The 23,348-nt window shown below is 46.1% G+C and overlaps 3 protein-coding genes across 4 annotated transcripts; 2 read left to right on the top strand and 1 right to left on the bottom strand.

Annotated features, from left to right (window-relative positions):
- Positions 1-1,362: 1,362 nt before the first annotated feature.
- prpf38a (pre-mRNA processing factor 38A) lies at positions 1,363-4,453 on the top strand. The gene is made up of 9 exons (XM_019263929.2): positions 1,363-1,559; positions 1,707-1,828; positions 2,546-2,631; positions 2,775-2,885; positions 3,036-3,142; positions 3,234-3,260; positions 3,344-3,435; positions 3,531-3,579; positions 4,151-4,453. The coding sequence occupies exons 1-9, from the start codon at positions 1,378-1,380 to the stop codon at positions 4,194-4,196; spliced, it is 822 nt and encodes a 273-aa protein (XP_019119474.1). The 5' UTR covers positions 1,363-1,377; the 3' UTR covers positions 4,197-4,453.
- A 280-nt stretch (positions 4,454-4,733) lies between these two features.
- Positions 4,734-7,879, bottom strand: LOC104936071 (interferon-induced protein with tetratricopeptide repeats 1). The gene is made up of 2 exons (XM_019263928.2): positions 7,723-7,879; positions 4,734-6,511 (listed from the first exon to the last, which is right to left on the bottom strand). Exons 1-2 carry the CDS (start codon positions 7,728-7,730, stop codon positions 5,203-5,205), a joined length of 1,317 nt encoding a protein of 438 aa, XP_019119473.2. The 5' UTR covers positions 7,731-7,879; the 3' UTR covers positions 4,734-5,202.
- A 1,673-nt stretch (positions 7,880-9,552) lies between these two features.
- On the top strand, positions 9,553-18,618 carry orc1 (origin recognition complex, subunit 1). Of its 2 annotated transcripts, XM_027290588.1 has the most exons (18): positions 9,553-9,822; positions 10,386-10,513; positions 10,589-10,761; positions 11,622-12,057; positions 12,166-12,400; positions 12,697-12,804; positions 12,976-13,038; positions 13,490-13,597; positions 13,682-13,916; positions 13,995-14,083; positions 14,185-14,286; positions 14,376-14,547; positions 14,639-14,746; positions 16,187-16,336; positions 17,524-17,643; positions 17,733-17,902; positions 17,982-18,069; positions 18,276-18,618. In XM_027290588.1, exons 1-18 carry the CDS (start codon positions 9,728-9,730, stop codon positions 18,468-18,470), a joined length of 2,775 nt encoding a protein of 924 aa, XP_027146389.1. In that variant the 5' UTR covers positions 9,553-9,727; the 3' UTR covers positions 18,471-18,618. The 2 variants fall into 2 exon arrangements, with proteins under 2 accessions (XP_027146389.1, XP_027146390.1); XM_027290589.1 differs by lacking the exon at positions 12,697-12,804.
- Positions 18,619-23,348: the final 4,730 nt, after the last annotated feature.

The raw sequence follows: 23,348 nt of genomic DNA, 5'->3' as shown, positions 1-23,348 counted from the left end.
GAGACAAAGAGCTCCTCGCCGTGAGGAAAAGAGCTCCTCTCCGTGAGGAAAGAGCTCCTCTCCGTGAGACAAAGAGCTCCTCTCCGTGAGGAAAAGAGCTCCTCGCCGTGAGGAAAAGAGCTCCTCTCCGTGAGACAAAGAGCTCCTCTCCGTGAGGAAAAGAGCTCCTCCCGTGAACAAAGAGCTCCTCTGTGAGGAAAAGAGCTCCCGCTGCCCAGCGTTATGCTCCGCCTTCGCCATGTTTGTCCAATATCCTCACGGAGAGGAGCTCTTTGTCTCACGGAGAGGAGCTCTTTTCCTCACGGAGAGGAGCTCTTTGTCTCACGGAGAGGAGCTCTTTTCCTCACGGCGAGGAGCTCTTTGTCTCACGGAGAGGAGCTCTTTCCTCACGGAGAGGAGCTCTTTGTCTCACGGAGAGGAGCTCTTTGTCTCACGGAGAGGAGCTCTTTTCCTCACAGCGAGGAGCTCTTTGTCTCACGGAGAGGAGCTCTTTGTCTCACGGCGAGGAGCTCTTTTCCTCACGGAGAGGAGCTCTTTGTCTCACGGCGAGGAGCTCTTTTCCTCACGGCGAGGAGCTCTTTTCCTCACGGAGAGGAGCTCTTTTCCTCACGGCGAGGAGCTCTTTTCCTCAGAGCGAGGAGCTCTTTCCTCACGCTCCGGACGCCAATCAGACACTCAGATCGGTCAAACCTTCACAGAGACTATCCTGATTGTTTCACAGCGGTTACATTCGCCTTTATTATTGTTTTGGTGATAGATTTATAGTCAAAAAGATCAGGCTGAATTGGTGTTTATTTACAGTCACTGCACATTTCTCCTTTCTTACCAAATCAGCACTGCCAATTTGCTGTATATACTTTTGTACAATATATTTTATTTACTACATATTATGTATAGTTTGTTCTTTATATTTTTATTCTTATGTTGTCTATCGTCACTGTGTGTAATGCTGCTGCTACACTGTAATTTCCCATCTTGGGATAAATAAAGTCTGTCTATCTATCTATCTATCTATCTATCTATCTATCTATAATAACTACATACATGTTTGAAAGGTATCTGTATGTGAATAAATACAGATATATATATGGATATATATGTGTGTGTCTGTCCAAGGCTGGACGATATGACCTAAAAATAAAATCTAGTCTAGTCTCATCCTAGTTAAAGTGGGAGCTCTGCAGAGATGTGTGCCTGAATATTCCTGACAACAGCAGTCAGCCGGAGCAGCCGGAGTACATCAGAGGGAAAACCAGAAAACATTTCCTCCATAAAATATGATCCAGTTTCACCAGAATCAGTGAAATAGTTGCTGCTGTGTGACTTAGTGCCGTAAAGCGTTACGTACTTCTCCAAAGTTACACCGTGTTAACCTGAATGCTCGTTGTGTCGTCCACAGCTGAGCTGGTCGTGGACAAAGCGATGGAGTTGAAGTACGTCGGTGGAGTTTACGGGGGGAACATCAAGCCGACTCCGTTCCTCTGCCTCACTCTGAAGATGCTGCAGATCCAGCCTGAAAAAGACATCATCGTGGAGTTCATCAAGAACGAAGACTTCAAGTGAGTCTTAGTCTGTGGACCAATCAGAGCGGACACCGCTAATCAGGTGTCAGATTCAGAGAGACAGTCAGTCAGACAGTCGTATAAAGGTGTTCCTGTGTACCTGCTGAGCTTCATGTTGGCCGCGTTCTCTCTGTCTTTCTTCAGATACGTCCGTTTACTCGGAGCGATGTACATGAGGCTGACGGGCACCGCGGTGGACTGCTACAAATATCTGGAGCCGCTTTACAACGACTACAGAAAGATCAAAACTCAGAACAGAAACGGAGGTGAGTGTTTAAACTCATGTTTGATGTCACAGCGTGCTTAGTCACAGCCACGTTATGTCAGAAAAATGTTTATGATGGATTTTCCTTTTTGATATTTATCGTCATATATCATTTGAATCTGAAGAATGCAGAGCGTAAGAAATGATCTAAAATATTCTAAATAAATTAAGAGACAAATAATGTGATTATATATTTTTGTAAATGTTTAACTTTGAACAGAAACTTCTCTTCATCCGGTGAAGTTTGTTTTTCTGTCGACCTTCATGTGTTGATCCTCTGATGGCTCCGCCTGATCCTGCTTTGGATTCAACTGATCCAGCTTTAGCACTCCTCGAACAAACGAGTCCTCGAACGAACGAGTCCTCGAACGAACGAGTCCTCGAACAAACGAGTCCTCGAACAAAACCTTGTACAAGTTCTTGAATGAAACCCTGAGTCTCGCCCTGATTGGACGCTGAAGAAGCCGCTCACACTGACTTTGTTCTGAATCATCAAACTTTCTCATTATTTTCAGGTTTCTGTGGAAATTTCAGAGACAAACCACCTGATCAACAGGTTTTCTGGTTCACGCGTGTCGTGTGTATTTATCGATCATGGAGCTCGTCCTGATCAAACGACTACGACAACCACAATGCCTTTGGGTCAACGCCCACAGAGCAAAGCGGCGTGGACGTGTGATCAGGTCGCTGAAGTCGCTTCGTGTCTTTGTCGTTTCAGAGTTTGAGTTGATGCACGTGGACGAGTTCATCGACGAGCTTCTTCACGCAGAGAGGATGTGTGACATCATTCTGCCCCGCCTCCAGGTACGTACGTTTATTACATCACGACTGCTCGCACGCGGCTTGTTCGATGGCCTTCACCGTGTGTGTGTGTGTGTGTGTGTGTGTGTGTGTGTGTGTGTGTGTGTGTGTGTGTGTGTGTGTGTGTGTGTGTGTGTGTGTTACAGAAGCGGCACGTCCTCGAGGAGGCCGAGATGTTGGACCCACGTATCAGCGCTCTGGAGGAAGACCTGGATGAGGTGGAGAGCAGCGAAGAAGAAGACGAGGAAGAAGAGAAGGTGAGTTAGACAATAAAAGCCTTTTTATAAGAAATGAAACATGAGAGCTTTTAATTTGTTATTTTGACCGTCGTGTTGGTGTGTTTAACGTTGACAGCGTCTGTTTGTCGTCACAGGTTTTAAAATGTTTTCCGTGTTTTGTTCTTGCAGCCGGAGCGACTCCAGACGCCTGAACCCCACAGACGCAGTTACCGTGACAACGACAGACCTCGCCGATCTCCGTCACCTCGTTACAGACGCAGCCGCTCACCCAGACGGTTTGTGGTTTTTAATCGTTTGATCGCATGTCGTACGCGGAGAAGACAAAATATCTGAAGTGATTTCTAACGTGAGTTTATTTTCCTGCAGGAGGAGCCGATCTCCAAAGAGGCGAAGGTGCGTTCACTTCCTGCCTTTGAAATTATCTCTTCACTCCTAAATATAATATTTGCAGCTCACGCTCGTTAATGTCGTCTTAGCCCGTCGCCGCGGAGAGAGCGCCATCGCAGCAAGAGCCCCCGACGACATCGCAGCCGGTCCAGAGAAAGACGGCACCGCTCCAAATCTCCAGGTAAACCGACAGAACCGAGCAGGTCCAAGTTCTGTAGGATGGAGGTTAGCCACGTCATCGCCTGTTCTGACTGTTGATTTGTTTCTTTGATCCAGGTCACCACAGAAGCCACCGACACCGCAGCCACTCCAAGTCTCCGGAGAGGTGAGTGACGCTTAACGTATTCGAAATATCACGTTCGCAATGTTTCATGGAAACGACAAAAAAACAGTTTTTGGATTTGGACAAACGTCTGGTTTACTTCCTGTTTCCTGTTTGTTTGTTTTTAATGACGCCGTCTCTGAACCGAGAATTGGCGCCACCTACTGATTATCTCTTGTGTGTTGTTGAGGTCCGAGACACCCGGTCATCAGACATTTTATTTCCTCTGTTTTCTCGTGATAACGAGTTAATTTCATTTGTTTTCTCAAGATCTCTCTCGAGTAATTTATGTCCAAATAATGAATGTTTAATCGTAGATCTCTACGTAATGATTCAAACACACATCATGCTGATCATATACTCCTCTGCAGTGATTTAATATACCAGACTATCCTCGTATTAATTACGTCGTTATTTTGGGATAACAACATTCGACATAAACATCTCGTTATCACAAGAAATGTTTGGCGGCTTTGAGTTTCGATATTTAAGTGAAATAAAATGATCAGAATGTTTTTTTTTTACGTTGATGAAAACTGAGACATTTAACCGAATGTTTTCTTTCACACGACAGGAGTTCAAAAAAGAGCCACAAGAAGAGTCGAAGAGGAAACGAGTGATTTCACTTTTCTACCTTTGTTTTTTTTTTTTTTTTACCTTTTTGAATTTTTTTTTTTTAAGTAATTTTCCAGTTTTAGACGTTGGAATATGTACAGCAGCCGATCGGCCTCATCAGTCTGTGGTTCAAACCCTCTGAGAGAATAAAAACTGTTTTCAGATAATTATGGACATTTTTTGACCCCTGTTGGATTCGTGAAAATGTAGAAAATGTGTTTCTGTGTAACATTTGTCTGGAAATAAAGAGCCTCGTTTATTACTCGTGTGTTTCTCATTGATTCCTGAAGAATCACAACTCTCCTGGTTTGAATTTGGGTTGCAGTACCAAGTTTGAACCACTAGATGTCGCAGTTACACAAAAAGATTAACTTTATAGAAAACAACATAAATCATTAAATCTTCAACAAATGTTTTAAAGTTTGAATGTTGGAAGTTGATTTCAGTGGTGTGCTATGCCTCAACATTTATTTATACATGTTCTAGTTTGAGCTACATGAATTTCTTAAAAAATATTCACTGAAATAAAAAAGTTAAACCAGTTTTCTTAGTGCACATCATGTTTATTTCATAGTGTTAGTATTGTGTACAGCTGAGACAGCATGACATACTTTGTTTGAATCTGGTGATAATGTTCAGATTCTAAATCAAATTAACGAGTTTGATTTTACAGCAAAGCACATTTCATCTGGTATAAAGTATCCTGTTCTTACATGAACTGAAAATACAGAGCTAAAGCAAAAACTGATCAACACAACAGGAACATAGGAAACACTACGGGTACATGGGAGTTAAGAAGAAGAACCTGTGATTAAAAATATGTTTTAATGAATCATCTAATGAACTGAATTATATTAAAAACATCTCAACATGTCCACAGTGGATGTTATGATAACGATGGAAAGCTAGCCATGGGGGGCATTCAAGAGTTTCTCTAGACAAGGTGGCACCAGGAGGGCAATCCCCACCTCCACCTCCACCTCCACCAGTTCCCCATCTATCCATCCAACACTACGGCTCCTGCAGGTTTGCCAGGAAGGCCTCGATTTCTCTGCACATTCGGTGCCTGTTTCTGTCTCTAATCTTCTCCAGAACACTGATGCTGTTGTCACGGAAGAAGGATTGTTCCGGTATCTTTGCCGCCATCATGTGATATTTTATTGACCTGTTTCTATCGCGCCGATCGAAGTTTAAATATTTTGCGTAGTTGTTGTAGAGCACTTGTTTGTCTGCAGGTTCCAGATCACTTTCTAGTAGTTGCTGGTATATCTGCTCAGCTTTAGCCTGACTGTGGGTTGACTTTGCGTACATATTTGCAAGGTCCATTTTCTTCACAAGTGAAGAATCACGGTAAAGACCAATCACCTCCTTAAGGAGGCTGATTGCTCTGTCTACCATGCTTTGCTTTGGACGATTGTCACTGAAATATACGATCTTCCATTTGTAGCAGAGAGCAGCACATCTCTTCAGATAACGTGAATCTGGATGTTCTTTCAGAGCCTCCTCTGTCAGATCAATGGCCTCATCAATAGACTCAGAGCTTCTGTACAGCCTTATTAATGGTTTCATCCCACTGTAGCTGCTGACAGGATTTCTTAAAACCTTTCTGGATAACTCACGTGCTTCATCTTCGACTCTTTCTCCTCTCTTAGCACGTTGCTGAAGATAAACAACAGCGAGGTACAAGTTCTCTGGATCCTGTTCTTTGGCGATTCTCATTTTCTCAAAGACGTCAGCCCCCAGCTCTTCTTTGCTGTGTTTAAAGGACCTCACTAACCCAATGACATAGCTGGTGTTCCACTCCACCATGTCCGGCTGCATCCTGATGGCTCTCTGGAAGTAATCTGCAGCCAGCAGCCTTTTATCTGTGCTGAACTTCATCAGGGTCCAGGCTTTTTCAGCGTAGATCTCCGGGTGGAGCTCGTCCTGGGATGGAGATGGATATTTTTCCATCAGGGCGTCGACCTTTGACAGGTAAGCCTGACTCTCTGCTTGGTCTCCCAGGTGGTGGTGCAGCCAGGCCAGGTTCCCGTAGTTCACCACTAACCAGGGACCCTCAGCTGCCCCTCTTGTCTGGCTGAAGGCCTCTGCAGCCTTGTTGAACAAACTCTGGGTGTCTTCAGTGAACCCTAACTTGTATTGAATGAACCCCTGCAGGTTGTAAATGTGACCCAGCCAGCTGTTTCCCTCCTCGGTACCAATGTCCTCTATATTGTCCCTGAGACAGAAAAGTTTGGACCTGCTCCAGTCCAGATCCCAGGTGAAGTGGCACTGCAGGGCCTCCAGTTTGGACTCCAGTGTTGTTGGACTCTGAGCAGCACTGATGGAGAACAAAAACAACACATATTAAAACACATCATCAGTGATTTCACATTTTTGTTTCCGTTTCCAGTAGTCTTTGATAACAGGGCAGTTCCACATTACATGGTAATGGTTTGCCTTTTGGTTTCTACAGTTCCTCCAGCTGGTTGGGGAGCTGCACCATAATACGATTTCTGTGATAAAATACCTTATCAAATATTCCCAACCAAACTCCTTCCATTTGTGTGAAATTTAGCTTTGACATACTCAGTTGAACAAACAGACCCTTATGCATTGTCCTTTTTAAAAATTACATTGCATAGAGCCGTTATTCCTTTAGCTGTCCAGTCCTTAAATCTGTTATCCAGTTTATTCGGTGTAAAGTCTGAGTCATGTGCACACCATTTAAGAATGATAATATCTCCCTCCAGTTTATATTCCTTTGCAACAGTTTTCCATACATGGATTATCAATGCATAACTTTAAGTCTTAAAGTGCGTGTAAAGTCAACATAAATATGTGTTTTGAGTTTGTCAGACTAAAGAAGAAAGTGTTATTAACCACCCAGCCAAATTTAAATGATTACAAATATCGACATGTTTATGAAATTAGGTGTCAAAATCAGGTAAAAATGCGCTCTCAGCTCCAGGACTGTGGGGGCGTGTCCTCTGAACCGCTCTGGGCGGGTTGAAGTTTTAGGACCGCCCACAAAAACAGGTGAAAACCTGTTTGAACCACATTTCAGTCAAATATCGTTCAAAGTCTTTTCACGTGTTTATTGTGTTTGAAAGAAAACATGGAATTGCCTTTACAGAGACTTTAATATGATTTGAACAGGTGACGTAATGTGTTGTTACGGACACGTAATGAATTGTTCAGGTGTCATATTTCTTAAAGGGACAGCGCAGTTCACTTCAAACTGATAATATGTTCGTTTTGGAACGTTCTGTCAACGCTGCAGAAACATTTCTAACAGCAGTATGCAGTAAATGGTTTTAAAGTACTTGTAGAAATATGTTCTTTGTTATAATCTATAGATGGTGAACGTTAATGTAACGTTAATGTAACATTAATGTAACGTTAATGTAACCTTAATGTAACGTTAATGTAACGTTAATGTAACGTTAACATTAAGTCAGCTCTCTTGTCCAATCACATCACTTGTTCTGACCTGACTGTTGTATAAATGTTAATATTTTACCAGACATTGAATAAATCTTTATGACTCACCTCATCATTCAGCTGTTTCCTCCTCTCAGTGGTTCTGTTCTGGTTCTGTTCGGGTTCAGAGGTCCAAGCTTCTTCTTCTCTGTAAATGTTGTGATGCTGAGCAGCAGCTTTAAATGTTCACACTGAAGGCAGAGTGGATTTCACAGGCGGAGCTACCAGTCTGAGTTTCATTTCTCAGGAATGGAAACCCAAACACACACACACACACACACACACACACACACACACACCCAAATGACTCGACATTTTAAAGTTAGAAACACTGTGAAGTATTAAACCCTCATGTTTATGCCTGTAGCTTCTTTCTGAAATAACAGTTTACAGATAATTATTATTATTAGTCATTATTGATCCAGCTAATGCTACATGCTGCATCACAGTTTCATTCAAACTTTTCTTTCAGGGAAGTTGAACAGGATTTGCAGATCACTGCATTTTGATTTTATTTGTTTGTATTCCAACTTTATTTGGAATCAGGTTTATAAAGGATGTGAGTACTTCTTCCACCACAGCATGGTGGTATGTTCAGCTGTCCTGATGCAGCCAAAACCCAATACCACTGTTAGATGAATGGAAAAACCCAATATACATTAAAGCAGCACCCTTGAATAAGGAAGACTGGATTCAAAGTATCAAAGTTTAAGTTGAATTTATTATTCTTGTACAAGAAGGAGTGTTTCACAGTGCAACACACAGAAGGGGTCACAGAGAAAAGGCTCCTCGAGGAGCTCTAACAGCTGGTTCTTATACAGTTTTTAAAATGGGCTGTCTCGGACACTTCCCACCTGATACAGATAATATCATAACATTCCTTTTTAGTTTTCTGCCCAGTATTGAACATTATGTATCAGAACGACACTTCTCAGGCCTGTTTCTGACGTCCTTGTCTCTCCGGTCCTTGAGCTACTGATATCTCTCCCTGCAAGACATGATATCTCTCTTTTGCAGACGTGCAAAAGAGAGGAAACACACATATGAGTTAGAACATCTGAACCCCAGTATAATACAAATTTTTATAACAACGTCCCTGCAGACTGTCTAAAACCTGGACGTAGTCTCTGTGACGTCCCCGCAGACTGTCTAAAACCTGGACGTAGTCTCTGTGACGTCCCCGCAGACTGTCTAAAACCTGGACGTAGTCTCCGAGACGTCCCCGCAGACTGTCTAAAACCTGGACGTAGTCTCAGTGACGTCCCCGCAGACTGTCTAAAACCTGGACGTAGTCTCTGTGACGTCCCCGCAGACTGTCTAAAACCTGGACGTAGTCTCCATGACTCTCCATGATATTTAGACATTGTATAACACTGGGAATAAGCATTTATTTTATTATGAATTGATTAAATTATTACAAAACAATATTATAACAATCATAATATAACTAATAATGAATTACAATTACATATAATTAATTATGTCGGTTCAGAAATGAGTTAAATAAAGTTACAGCTGATGTGGTGTACGGAAGCCCTAAAGGGTCATACATACATACATTTTATTGCACCTGTTTTCCTGTGATAACGAGATAATTAATTCGAGATCTGGAGAAAACAAAACAATAGTGTCGTGTATTAAATCATTGCAGGAAACATCATTTAGTGTAGCAGTGTCAGAGGAGTTTTGTTTTATCCAGATCTCCAATTAATTATCTCGTTTTCACAGGTGGAATAAAATCTGTGTGACCCTTTAGGGGTTCCGTAGAGGTGTACTCAAGGAGCTTGACCTTCCTAACATGGCGACCGCGCAGGCGCATAGCGGCGACACACAGCAGCCAATGAGATCCACGCAGATCCTCCCGCTCCGCCCACGAGTCACGCTGTGACGTAACGCCGAGGGGTTGGTCAGAACCAGTTTCCGCGCGAAATCCTGACGGTGACGCGCGCGTGCAGGTTTTTTAATTTATTTATCTGAACTCGACAGACGACGTCACTCCGACTGAAGCGATCATCTGTAATCGATATCTGCATCGATCACCGTCTGACGTGAGAGAGAGCACGAGGAACGTACGATGAAATACTCCGCGAGACTGAGAGTGAGGAGGGTCTACAGGTGGCTCGGGGGCCCTTTAAGGTCCAACCGGAAGCTAAAAACCTACGACTATCGGTGAGTTTATTGATTATCTGGATTTTATTGAACACGTGCAACTATTATTCAACTGAATTCGGGTCCATTTGATGTTTGTTTGTGTCCTCGGTCCTCCAGTGTCTGTCCAGCACTGACACACTTCATGTGTTCAGGTGTGTTCAGGTGTGTTCAGGTGTGTTCAGGTGTCCTTCATGGTGTTTTAGAGTTTGTCATTTCCTGATAAAACAGAAAAAAAGTTGTTGATGATGTCATCCTGTACTCGGGGCAGGAGGGCGTGTCCAAATTTTACATCTGCGGGGACGTCACAGAGACTACGTCCAGGTTTTAGACAGTCTGCGGGGACGTCACGGAGACTACGTCCAGGTTTTAGACAGTCTGCGGGGACGTCACGGAGACTACGTCCAGGTTTTAGACAGTCTGCGGGGACGTCACGGAGACTACGTCCAGGTTTTAGACAGTCTGCGGGGACGTCACGGAGACTACGTCCAGGTTTTAGACAGTCTGCGTTTTATTGTGTCAGTCGTTTTATTGTGAAAGTCCAGCGTTTCCTTCCATGATGGACTCTGGCTCTTTGTCTCCAGCTCGTTGGCCATCAGCGTGGAGGGTCTCCCGAGGACCACGGTCATCAACACCGGCCAACACATCCTCATCGAGGGAGAAGACGAAGACAACCCGTACGTGGCCAAAGTCCTCAAGCTGTTCGGAGACGGTGAGTCACTCGAGACGAGTCGCCGCGCTGACGTGGATTCAGGCTGAACGCCTCCTCTCTCTCTCGCTGTTTCAGAGAGCGGGAAGCAGAAGAAGGCGGTGGTTCAGTGGTTCGCTCGTGTGTCCGAGGTGCCTTTGAGCAAACTGAAGCTGCTGGGCAGAGAGCCTCACCCTCAGGAGATCTTCTACTATGACGGGCGGAGCTGTGACGACGAGGTCAACGCCGAGTCCATCCTCAGACCTGTGCAGGTGAAGGACGCTCACCTTCACCGACGTCTGTTATCTATTAAGATACGTCCGGATCGGCCCTGATCTGGATCATCAGCATCTTTATGAAAAACATGAACTAAATAAATAACTTCAGTTATTAATAACTTCATATTTACTACATGCCTCCACACTGCGTACACAATCAGCACATGTTGTCATGCGATCTGTCCAGCAGAGGGCGCTCAGGTGTTGATGTTCAGGTGTGCTGCCCTCAGGTCGCTCCGTCATCAGAGGACGATAGACAAAACAAACATTTATTTACACGTTTCATCAGAATAAATCATTCTGCATCACTTTAAACTTAAACACAGCTCAGAACTTCGTCTGCTTGCATGTTTAGTTTAGTAAAATAAATCATATGTGAACAAAACATTATTGAAATAATTACAAATATTATTTATGGCAGTTATTCTCTTTGTTGGGTCTCACGTGTTCTGCAGATTCTCTGTGACGTAAATGATTAATTCACATTCAGCTCATGTAGTCAAGATTCGGACTTCACGCGGCTGCAGATGAACCGTCAGTTATCTGTAACGGTCGTTATGGTTCATGTGTTTGGAGAACCCACGCAGACACGTGGAGAACATGAAGACCAGCTGAGGAACCTTCCTGCTGTGAGGCGACCGTGACGCCACGTTTTGGTCTTCACTGGTCTTGAAGTAAAATCTCAGATCCTCTTTGAGTACGACGACACCGGGAGCAGGTTCCCGTCTGAAGGTTCTTTAAGGTTTCTTTTAGTCTGAGGTACTCGAGCCGGTTTTCTGTCGAGTGTTTGTCAGAACTGACTCCGGTCTGTGTGGTGCTGCTGGACTGAGCCTTTAAGTTTCTTTGTCTCACAGGTGAAGCACCTGGATGGAGCAGCTCCGTTCCCGGACTCTGACGATAAGGACACCCTGTACGTGAAGCTGTCCTGGGACTCTAAGAACTTCAAAGCGGTGGACTCTTCTCTGCTGGACTCTGAACTTGCTTCTCCTCCGTCCTGTCCCAAACCGTCCCTGCCACCTTCACCTCCCTGCTCCCCTCCCACGGCGGCCCCAGCGTCTCGAGGCCTTTCTCGTCGCGCCCTGCCGACTCCGGACCTCGGCATCATGCGCCGGGCCACGTCGGGGGAAGCGAGGTACAGCAGAGCCACGATGAGCGCGGGGAAGGCCGGCGCCGCCGAGGCCGAGTCACTGCACTCCGCCACCAAACTGTCGGCGTCCAAATGTCTCAGCGCCAAGAGGAGGACCGCCTCGGCCCGGACGCCCGGGGTCCGCAAGAAACTGGAGCTCAGCAGTGAGTAACGCCAGACGAGTATTATGGGACTGTCTAAAACCTGGACGTAGTCCCTGTGACGTCCCTGCAGACTGTCTAATGTCCTGTTGTCTCTCATCGTCCCGTCAGGTCCAGAGAAGTCGTCCATGATCCACGATGACGTCCTGTGTCAGCTGCTGAAGGAGGATCTGGAGTCGCAGGTGGTTCTGGCTCAAAGGTTGTCGTCCTCTCCTCCTCAGTCGTCCCCACAGACGCCGCTCAGAAAGAACCACGGCGCTGAGGACGACGTGTTCTGCCTGAAGTCGTCCTCCGTCTTCCTCACCAGACTCTCTGGGACGAGCAGTCCTCCAGACGACAGCAGCAGGTCAGTCCACGTCGAGCTTTGGATACATCAGATTTGAGTTCTGGTTCGAGGACGCCGCTCTGTGACGTAGATGCAGGGCGACCTCGGTGTCGATAGTTTACGAGCTGAGTTACGTTAACGGTCGAGTCGAGGCTACGAACCATCCGCACGGCGTGACGCTCGTTCTCGTGATCCGTTATGTCTCCGTTAAGTTTGCCTAAATGTACCCAATCTTTGAGTAACAGACGGGACAGTCCGCGTCCACGTGGACGTAAATGAGCTGGTTCAAGGTTTAGATGCATCGGTGCCTCTTCCAGGGAGCTGTTGGATGAAAGTCCTCAGCGGGGTGAGGTGACGGAGGCAGGCTTACCGACCGGCTCGGTAAAGACGCCGAGGAGAAGAAACGCCACGCCGAGGACAAAGAAGTGAGTCAGACGCTGAAGAGCTGCTTCCTGTCACACCCTGGTGTTTGTGGTTTGAGGTCTTCTGAGGTGTCAGTCTGCACAGCTGGTGTTACCGTAACAGGTTTGGGTTGATTGTTTTCTAAGAAATCAAAGTGCCATAACACCAAAAACCCGTCACGTGTCTCCAAACAGGGCGACCACGCCGTCTCGGAGGAAAGAACCGAAAACCCTGAAGGAGCCGGCGCTGGCAGTCCTGTGAGTACATTCATGTTTACTGACTTTAAATATTAAAGGTACGACATGTCGCGTGTGTCCTGATGAAGCTCGGAGTGAACGTTAGATTGTGTCCGACCTGAGAAGCTCCACGAGCAGACACGTGGTGAAACAATAAATATGGGAGATGATTTCAAACACAAAGACGATTAGAGTCAAAAAATCATCTCACATCAACACTGTGAAAGTTCTGGACCCGCCCGGCTCTCAGTGCGGGAGGTGGAGGCATAGTGTGGAGGACCGGGCAGGTAACGGTGACTTCTTCAATTTACTGACACGACACCGCTGTGGGAATGTAAGTCACAGCAGGACTTACTACTTTACTGCTTTAAATGTTAAATCTTAAAGCAATGAACCGACGCCTGGTAATCGAGTTCTCGACGTCCGTCCGTACCGTTAAAATCTGACCGACCGTCGTCTGTTGCGTGGACAGGGCCGAGGTGGATCATGAAAACTCTCCGATGCTGCCGGTCGCCGACACTCCGAGGAGCTCCAAGAGGAAGTCGGCTCAGCTGGTGTCGTCTCGCATCAGGAAACAGCTGTGAGTCGGCGTCACCGTGACTCTCCGTCAGTTCGCTGTTCACAGGTGAGTTCTGGGTCTGAACTTCTCCGTCTGTTCGATCAGGAATCTTCTGGACAACCATCAGGACCTGAACTCGGACGACGAGGACGAGTTTGTTCCCTCCAAAAAGGAGCTGCAGAGCAGCAGTGAGGACGATGACGACGAAGGGGAAGAGGAGGCGGGGCTGGACAGCGACGAGGAGGTCGTGATGAAGAGAGGTCGACACGTCGGGACTCCTCGTTCGAAGCAGAAGACTCGCTCATCGACCAGAACACCGCGGAAAACTCCCAGCAAGAAGGTAGAAGTCCTGCAGACGCCCAGACGAGTCGCTCTGCTCTCTGTTGTCTTTTCTTCTGACTGTTTCCTGTTCCGACAGATCACTCCTCATTGCGCAACTCCCAGCATCCCCAGCAGGTCGCTGCCGGCCCGACAGCCCGCGAATGTTCTGGAGGAGGCCAGAACGAGGTGACCTCTGACCCGGATCTACGGAGGACATCACCTCCATAAAATCTGATCCAGTTTCACCTGAATCAGTTGGTGTGTGACTCTGTTTTGTGTCCCGTCAGGCTTCACGTGTCCTCTGTGCCCGAGTCTCTGCCCTGCAGGGAGCAGGAGTTTCAGGACATCTACAGCTTCGTTGAGAGTAAAATCATCGACGGCACAGGCGGGTAAGAAACATTTAGTCGTATGTGAAGTTAAAAAAACCCGTTGGACAGACCGTCCCCTCACCGCCGCGTCCTCGTCCTTTCTGTCTCAGGTGTATGTACATCTCAGGCGTGCCGGGCACAGGGAAGACCGCCACGGTCCACGAGGTGATGCGCTGCCTGCAGCACGCCGCCGACGTGGACGAGATCCCTCCTTTCCACTTCATCGAGATCAACGGCATGAAGATGACGGATCCTCATCAGGCCTACGTCCAGATCCTGCAGGTGAGAGCGGAGAGAGCGCCCCCCACAGACCTGAAGGCGACCTGCCTCCAGTCTTTGTTTGTTCACTGACCGTCCGGCCTCGTCTCTGCAGAAACTGACGGGTCAGAAGGCGACGGCCGACCACGCGGCGGCTCTGCTGGAGAAGAGGTTCAGTAACCCGGCACCGAGGAAGGAGACGACCGTGCTGCTCGTAGACGAGGTGAGAGCGACGTCTCATCGAGTTTGTTAATTAATTAATCATCAGAATGTTCAACTACGATATTTACATCTCACAGACGCTGCACAGGTTGCAGATACTGAATATATCAGAGAGAACTCTTTGTCATGCTGCTGGGCTCGGTCACAGAGTTACTTTAAGACTCTGGGAAACTTCTGCATCTCCTGATCTGACAGACTGAACCAATGCAGCATCTTAAGAGTCTGTGCTTCTGTCCTTCGGACTTCCAGATGCAGATCATAACCAGTAACCAGTAACCAGTTAGATATTTTAGCTTTTACTTCCTTACTCGCGAGACGCCATCTCCTTCTTCTCTGGAAGTCAACTAAAGCTCCCTGCAGTGTCAGTGGCTCAGGGACAGCAGTGTTTTCTAAAGCTGGAGATCAGACACAGAAGGGGAACTCCCTTTTTGACATTGTTCCACTCTCTTCAGTCTATGCCTCCTGATTGACGGACCCCCACCTCTCTCCTTCTTCTTCTCCTTCTCTCTTCTTATTTTTATTATTTATTTATTTGTCTGTTTATTTTTCCCTCCGCCTGTCTGTTGCTTTCCCTTAAACACTTATTCACTTATACAAGAACCCGTAGTTATTATAAAATAAAACAACAACCTAGGAGGCAGATCGTAAGTCTGACTCTTCATTCATAAAGATGCACAGTATTTCTATGTAACTTTGGAAGGAGGAGGAGGAGAGGGAGGGGAAGAAGGAGGAGGAGGAGGGGAAGAAGAAGGAGGAGGAGGGGAAGAAGAAGGAGGAGGAGGGGAAGAAGGAGGAGGAGGAGGGGAAGGAGGAGGAGGAGGGGAAGAAGAAGGAGGAGGAGGGGAAGAAGAAGGAGGAGGGGAAGAAGAAGGAGGAAGAGGGGAAGAAGAAGGAGGAGAGGAGGAGGAGGAGGAGGGGAAGAAGAAGGAGGAGGAGGAGGGGAAGATGAAGAAGAAGGAGATGGAGGAGGAGGGGAAGAAGGAGGAGGAGGGGAAGAAGGAGGAGGAGGGGAAGATGAAGAAGAAGGAGGAGGAGGAGGAGGGGAAGAAGAAGAAGAAGAAGAAGAAGAAGAAGATTCCAGGCCCAGCGACCTGGAAACCACCTCCTCTGCTTCTTCTCCTTCTTCTGGATGATGATTGGCTGTTTGCAAAGTTGTCGACTCACTACTTTTTGATCAGAAGTAATCAGTAATCAGAACAAATACTCGAGTACAGCTGAGCATAGTTACACAGCTGCAGCTGAATACGATTTAAAATAATTGGTTAATTATGGGCTCTGTGATTAATGAATGTAAACAAACAGAATGTTTCGAATCAGCATTTTAAACATGATCGTGTTCGTGTTGTCTCAGGTTATCACAGACTCATCTAACATGCTGGTGGTCTCGTACCGGCTCCCTGAGCTCCTCCTAAACTAACCGTCTTTAACCGTCTTCGTGCAGCTGGACCTGCTGTGGACCAGGAAGCAGAACGTGATGTACAACCTGTTCGATTGGCCGACACGGCGTCACGCCCGCCTGGTGGTCCTGACTATCGCCAACACCATGGACCTGCCCGAGAGGATCATGATCAACAGAGTGGCCAGCAGACTGGTGAGGGAGCTCCACCCTTAGTGAAATCTTAATACATATGTAACGTGCTCCATCTGATGGAGGTCCAGACCTTCTGGATCCATGTGGTGTGAAGGCGGGGCTGGTTTCAGCGCTGCAGCTGTGTTTACATACACTGGCTATTGGCTGAATGTCAGAGTAATGAGAGAAGGATGGTTTATTCCTCTCCTCAGAGAGCCACAGTCACTTTAACGACCTGCCTGCTCTCCCTTCTTCAGCTCGTCATATTCATCGTATCTCTGCTTGTTTTTGTTCCTCCCCTTTTATTTGATCCTCCTCATGTGCCTCCTGGAGTACAAAGTCAGATCTTTGCTCCTCCACACGTCCACGAGCCCCTCACTCTGTGGACAGATGTTTTTGGACCAGCCGGCTTTGGAGGCAGGATGCTGATCCATTAACTGTGACCTCACACAGCTGAAGTCTAGATGTTATATCACAGCGTGTTCTGATGAAGCCTGGCTCGTCTTCACTGGGTCCATGTTTAAGAGGGATCTTCCTTCAGTGTCTGTGTAGGAGTGTGGACACCACCTTACTTCTCCTGGAGGAGTAATCTACTTTATGATCTACTTTATAATCTACTTTATAGAGCGTCCACGCTCTGCTCGATGGCGCCCGTGGAGTTGAGTTCACGTTCTTTCTCTGCTTGACTCATGTCTCCGTCTCGAGGCGGGTAGCTGGTCTTGCTTTCCTCGAATCACCCGACATGTCGTGATAAACAATGCTTTGAATTTCAATTTCATCAAATTTCTAAGAACTGAAGTTTAACACTCAGGCGCCGCCCACATCGCTGGAAACAAAAAGCAGAGACAGAAAGTGAAACCACATTTCGCTCTGACATGGAAACATGCATCAGTCTCCACCCGTCTACAGTCAGATCAGTTAGTTACATTTTTATCATCACAGTAATTTTACTCAGGTTTCACCTTCTAACGAGATCGTTTACCGTGTTGCGTCCACAAAACATGCAGCTTTTACAGTCATGCTCATGAATTAATATATTAATATCTTCAGCATCAGTGACAGCTTGCAGTCTGTTCTCATTCCTGTAAACTGTGAGTCTGTGACGATGCTGAGGTCAGGAGATGGCGATGGTCCCTCCACAAGCTTCTCGTTCTCCAGGTGAACAGGTGAGACCTGCGGCTGCTCACCTGATGCTCTGATGTTTGCAGGGTTTGACCCGGATGTCGTTCCAGCCGTACAGCTTCAAACAGCTGCAGCAGATCATCATGTCGAGGCTGAACAAGGTGAAGGCCTTCGAGGAGGACGCGCTCCAGCTGGTGTCCAGGAAGGTAAGCGGCGAGGACGTCTCTTCACGCCGCCGCCTCACCTGAGCCCAGCTCGTCCACTCACTGCCTTTCTCTCTCTCTCTCTGCTGCAGGTGGCCGCTCTGTCGGGCGACGCTCGCCGATGTCTCGACATCTGCCGCAGGGCGACGGAGATCTGCGAGCACTCAGCCGCCGAGCCTTCAGCCACAGGATTGGTCGGGATGAGTCACGTGATGGAGGCGCTGAACGAGATGTTTTCATCCGCCTACGTCACCGCCATCAAGTGAGCGTCTCGCTTTGGTCGCAGCCGAGAATCGTAGACTCGTTAGCATGATGATGATGACGATGATGTTTGTGTTCAGGTGTGCGTCCGTGCAGGAGCAGCTCTTCCTCAGGGCGGTCATCGCAGAGTTTCGACGGATCGGATTGGAGGAGGCCACGTTCCAACAGGTGAAGCTCAAACAGGCCGACACGCAGAATAATTCTGATCATAAATGAATCTTTCATCACCTTCATCATAAAATGACTCCGTTAAACATTGGTGGGTGGGTGGATGTTTGGGTGGATGTTTGTTTGGGTGGATGTTTGTTTGGGTGGATGTTTGTACCCAGCCTCACCTGTAGCATACTGACTTCCCCCTCTCTTCGGCCTGCCAGGTGTTTGTGCAGCAGCAGGCTCTGTGTCGGGTGGAGGGTCTGCAGCCCGTCAGCGTGTCGGAGGGCCTGGCGGTGTGTCAGCGTCTGGGAGCCTGCAGGCTGCTGCTGCTGGAGCCGAGCCGGCTGGGAGTCCTGCAGCGAGTGCGGCTCAACGTCAGCCAGGACGACGTGCTGTTTGCCCTGAAGGCCGACTGAAGGAGCATCTGACTGTAGAGAGCTGACACTTTATCACTGATCCTGTTTGTATTTGCATGTTTGAAATGTCACTGCGCTTTATTTGTCTTATTGTTGATTGATGATGTTTTTGGTAGAACGTTCACTGAAATAAAATCTACCCAAAGAACGCGTCTCTTTTCCCTCAGTGTCAGAATCAGAAACACTTTATTAATCCCTGCAGGGAAATCGTTTTTGTTACAGCAGCTCCCAAACGGTGACAAAACTTTAACACTATACACCTGCACGATATCCTATTTTAACACTTTATACACAGGTATAAATAACAGTTCAATAAAACCAGTAACAGTAAACTAAACATGTAAATCTAAAACCTTATAAAGAGTTTAGTCTTCTTTTAGACAGTCTGCGGGGACGTCACAGAGACTACGTCCAGGTTTTAGGTTTTATATATATGTATAGAATAGACTAGAATAGTTAAATTAAAAGCAGTAACAGTGAACTATACAATATGTAAATCTAAAACCTTCTAAAGACTTGTGTTTGAGAGACTGTACAGAGAACACACTGATTGTTGAAGTGCAGGATGCATGTGAGGAAGATTTCACTTATTGGATATCTGCTGGACTGGACTGTGTGATATTTAGAGGAGCAGCTGTAGAGACTGGTGCTCACAGGTAGGACAGACTTGTCCAGACTTGTTGTGTCTCTGTGTGTCTCTTGGTGCCAGCAGTCTCTGGCTGAAGCTGCTCCTGAGTCTGTCCAGCACCTCATGGAGTGGGTGGGAGTCACTGTCTGCACCTTAGACAGCGTCCTCCTTTCCAACAGCACAGTCAGTGTCCACCTGCACCCCACAACATCACCGGCCTTACGGACAAGTCTGTGTCGTCTGCAGGTCTGGTGGCATTCTGCACATGCTCACCTGGTTGTTCACCGTTATTTCTGTGCTGCAGGTAGGAGCAGCTGGTCGTCATGGAAACACGTAATAGATGTAAAACATGAAATAAAACTATAAATAATATATTAAATTAGGTTTCCGGTAATTCATGCAGCAGCGTCAGATGGTCCATTGTCTCTTGTCCTTCGGTGTCTTCCTGTGTCTGGACGATGAAAGACTTCAGTCCCTCTGTGGAGCAGCAGTCTGTCACTGAGGTCTCCTCGTGAGTTTGGAGACACATGAAGTCATGATGCATGTTTTAGATTTCTGTACATTTACATCCATTTACTGTAAGTTATGTCAGAGTTCCAAGGAAGCCGGTCGTGTTTGATCTGCAGAACAAACTGCAGTTCCTGCAGTGTGTCTGGTTAGCTCCGTTTCCTGACTGACTCATTCATACAAATGTATTTTTGTGTAATCCTGCATGTTACAGTCAGACACACTGTGGCAGAAGTAGAGGCCACGTTTGTGGGTGTTGGTGCATTTGATCATGAGTTCAGAGGTCTGATGGTGCGTGCAGCTGTACCATGAGAAACTGAAGTTTAAACACCTGATCTCCTGATCTGGAACAACACAGTCGAGGATTCAGGGAGCAAGAAGGGACACGAGGCGCTGATCTGTGAACCTGAAGTCATGAAGCATGTGATGTGAGCATGCAGCTTGTAGACGTTGACAGACTGTCTTCAGGAGCTCGTGAATCTGCTTTAAGTCTCTCTGCTCATTCTTCTGGAGGAGGAACAAACCTGTTCATGTTTCCATCTGCCAGTTAGTTTGGGTCACCTGAGGAGTTTCAACCAGCCACGGGCTTCACAAAGTCTGAATATGGACTACATCAAGTCATTCCATCACATCAGACAGGGAGTTACAAAGACTGAACGTTACAGATATTCACAGCTGAAGCGTTCTCGTAAATATGAAGACAACAGTTTGAACTGGACACATATCACATCACAGTATTGGAGGAAACTGCTGGAAGTCAAGTACTGAACTGCAAGATACATAATAAAATAAAACAAACAGGATGAATGCATAAATACATGTAAATAAATAGAAGAATGCAGATTTAGACATTGACTGATACAGATCATGTAACTGACAGACAAACATAAAGAGGAACAGACACTTTAATTTATCTGAAGATTGAAGAAGTTTCACAAACTGAGTAACGGTCTAGATAGGACATGGTATGAGGGCACGGCAGCATTCCTCCATCTTAGTACTGCAGACTGAGCCAGAAGAGAGGAGGAGGTCAGGGAGGAGGAGGTCAGGGAGGAGGAGGAGGTCAGGGAGGAGGAGGTCAGGGAGGAGGAGTTCAGGGTGAGGAGGAGGTCAGGGAGGAGGAGGTCAGAGGTCAGGGAGGAGGAGTTCAGGGTGAGGCGTGTGTCATCCTCGAGATTAAGAATGAGAGACACGGTTTGGAAAACGTGTGTGCAGTTTGTTTGCAAGGCTGGAACCAGAAGTGAAGCTTCACCTGTCTTACATTTGTCACACAAGGGATCAACACACACACACACACACACACATACACACACACACACACACACACACACAATCAGACACATACACACACACACACACATTGTCACACCACGGTGAGGTCAAGCTGGGTTTTTGTTATGTCTTGTCATTTCCTGTTTTATTTTGATAGTTAACTCTCCTCTCGTTTCAGGTCACCTGCCCTTCCTCATGTGTCCCCGCCCTGATTGTCTCACCTGATCCCTGATCGTTTCCACCTGTTCCCCATTACCTTGTGTATATATTGTCTGCGTCTCCCTTTGTCCCGTGCCGAAGTGTTTCGTCTTGTCCGTTCACCTAAGCCCTCTTTGTCACAGTCCGTTTGCCATAAGAAAGAAATTGTTTTGTCACGTAAGCTGTTGTCTTCTTCCTCTTTGAGAGTGATTTTTGGTTGATTAATCTTTTCTAAGTTTAGTGTTCTATTTGTTTTCTGTTGTTACAGTTTTTGTCCTCCCGCTTGTGGACTGATCTTTTGTTAGATAGTTTTAGATATCAGTAGAGCCCTGTCAGGTGAGCCTTTTTCTTTGATCCCATTTGTTTAGATGTGGTTTTCCTCCTTCGGGAGCGTTTTGTGTTTATTATCTAGTGTTTTATTTTCCTCCTTGTGAGAGTTTCAGTTCTAGAATAGTCTTCTGTTTTCCTTGTTTGTATATAATCTTGTTCCCATAGTCTTCTGTTTTCCTTGTTTGTATATAATCTTGTTCCCTCCCTCTAATGTGTTTTTCCCTCTTTTGAGATGTGTTTATGCCCTGTCATATTAGCCAGGTCTCTTAAGATTAGACAGAGTTACATAGCCCTTTCATTTCATCACTCTTCTAAGAAGTTGACTTCAATAAAGTGTGCTTAATCGTTATGTCCTGAGTCCTCATTCCCGTCCTGGTCTGACACACATACACACACACACACACACACATACATACACAATCACACACGTGTGTCAAAGTCATCAAAGTGCACTCCCTAACATCTGCAATATGAATATTCATATATATTATGCAGTGATATTTTCGATATAACTATGTGACTCATCTCTGGACAACACGCGGCCGGTCTTTAAAAGCTAGTGCCCCGCTACATCAGCTTGTACGGTAAAGTGTCAGAGCTTCGTGGTGCCTTCAAGTGCACCTCGGAAACTCAGAAATCAAATAACAATCAAATTGTTTTTTGACAACTCCACCTACACAATGTATTATTAGAAAATGTGCAGTAAAAGAACTTCAGGCAGCTGGGGACATGTAGAACAAGAATCAGGTGTTTTCTAAATCTGCACATGTGTCTTATTTGATTTCTGAGTTTCCGAGGTGCACTTGAAGGCACCATGCCAGCAGATAGTCAGCGGCACTGACAGCAACAGTCAGTCAGGTAAAGACACACCTGTGAAGCGGACTGAAGAGCGGACTGAAGAGCAGCCTGAAGGTGAGGACCAGCTGACCATCTCTCTGTCCTCTCAGCTTGTTTGCAGCATGGCTCATGTTGGATTTCATTTTTTTTTTTTAAAGTTTGTTACAGGTTTTATAATAACTACTCCAACCACTCTAAAGGTCTGAGTTTAGCGTATAAGTTTATCATTAAGTTTGTAATATAAGTTTATCATTAAGTTTGTAATATAAGTTTATCATTAAGTTTGTAATACAAGTTTATAATTAAGTTTGTAATATAAGTTTATCATTAAGTTTGTAATATAAGTTTATCATTAAGTTTGTAATATAAGTTTATCATAGGTGTGGTTGGCAAAGGATCAAAAAAAAGGGGGGGGGTGGATTTGCGTGACGCTCATTTTAATTTTCAGGTCGGAAAAGTCGGATTTCCGGAATCACACACCCTGTTTATATAATAATAAAATAATAATATATAATATATTATAAAGTATTATCGTGCTTCACATACCACAACATGAAACATGTGGGACAGTCAGCTGGACCGGAAGCGCGCGTCTGTCGGCTTTTTAAACGTTGACCGCGGGAGCGCGCACGCAACCGTCAGTCATCCATAGTGGACAGACAGACAGACAGACAGACAGACAAGAGGACAGACAGACACAGAGACAGACAGACAGACAGACAGTTTAAAGTCTGAATGTTTTTGAGAGGCACCTGGCTGCAGACCTCCACTGTCAGGCCCGGAAGTGATGACGTTTTTTGGGGGGTGGGGAGGTGGAGAGGACATTTTGAGAAGGTCATTTTCATTTTCAGATGCCTCACTGAGCGTCCGCCATATTGGATGTGGCAGATCTGCCCGTAAACTAATAACAGGAAATGGACTGAACTTCATAAAGCGCCTTTCTACAAAGTTCTTTAAGTTAATGTCTCTTATACACCCATTCACACACACACTAATATATCTGGGAAACAAACAGGCACCAAAAACAACGTATGTAACTTTTAAAGTGATGATTATAAATGTTTACTCCTTATGTAAGCACCAAACCAACGTATGTATTTTTCTAA

This window comes from Larimichthys crocea, chromosome XVII (genome assembly GCF_000972845.2).
Source record: "Larimichthys crocea isolate SSNF chromosome XVII, L_crocea_2.0, whole genome shotgun sequence".
Classification (NCBI taxonomy): Eukaryota; Metazoa; Chordata; class Actinopteri; family Sciaenidae; genus Larimichthys; species Larimichthys crocea.
The sequence above is the reverse complement of the archived record's forward strand: the minus strand, read 5'-3'. Positions and strand labels throughout refer to the sequence as shown.

What these genes read in the sequence shown, in the direction of transcription:
- orc1 (XM_027290588.1), top strand. Translation starts at nt 9,728, where the DNA reads ATGAAATACTCCGCGAGACTGAGAGTGAGGAGGGTCTACAGGTGGCTC. An exon ending in CCTCCAGACGACAGCAGCAG is followed by an intron (nt 12,401 to 12,696) that starts GTCAGTCCACGT and finishes TGCCTCTTCCAG; the next exon opens with GGAGCTGTTGGATGAAAGTC. An exon ending in ACAGAGTGGCCAGCAGACTG is followed by an intron (nt 16,337 to 17,523) that starts GTGAGGGAGCTC and finishes TGATGTTTGCAG; the next exon opens with GGTTTGACCCGGATGTCGTT.
- prpf38a (XM_019263929.2), top strand. Translation starts at nt 1,378, where the DNA reads ATGCTCGTTGTGTCGTCCACAGCTGAGCTGGTCGTGGACAAAGCGATG. An exon ending in AACTCAGAACAGAAACGGAG is followed by an intron (nt 1,829 to 2,545) that starts GTGAGTGTTTAA and finishes TTGTCGTTTCAG; the next exon opens with AGTTTGAGTTGATGCACGTG. An exon ending in AAGACGAGGAAGAAGAGAAG is followed by an intron (nt 2,886 to 3,035) that starts GTGAGTTAGACA and finishes TTGTTCTTGCAG; the next exon opens with CCGGAGCGACTCCAGACGCC.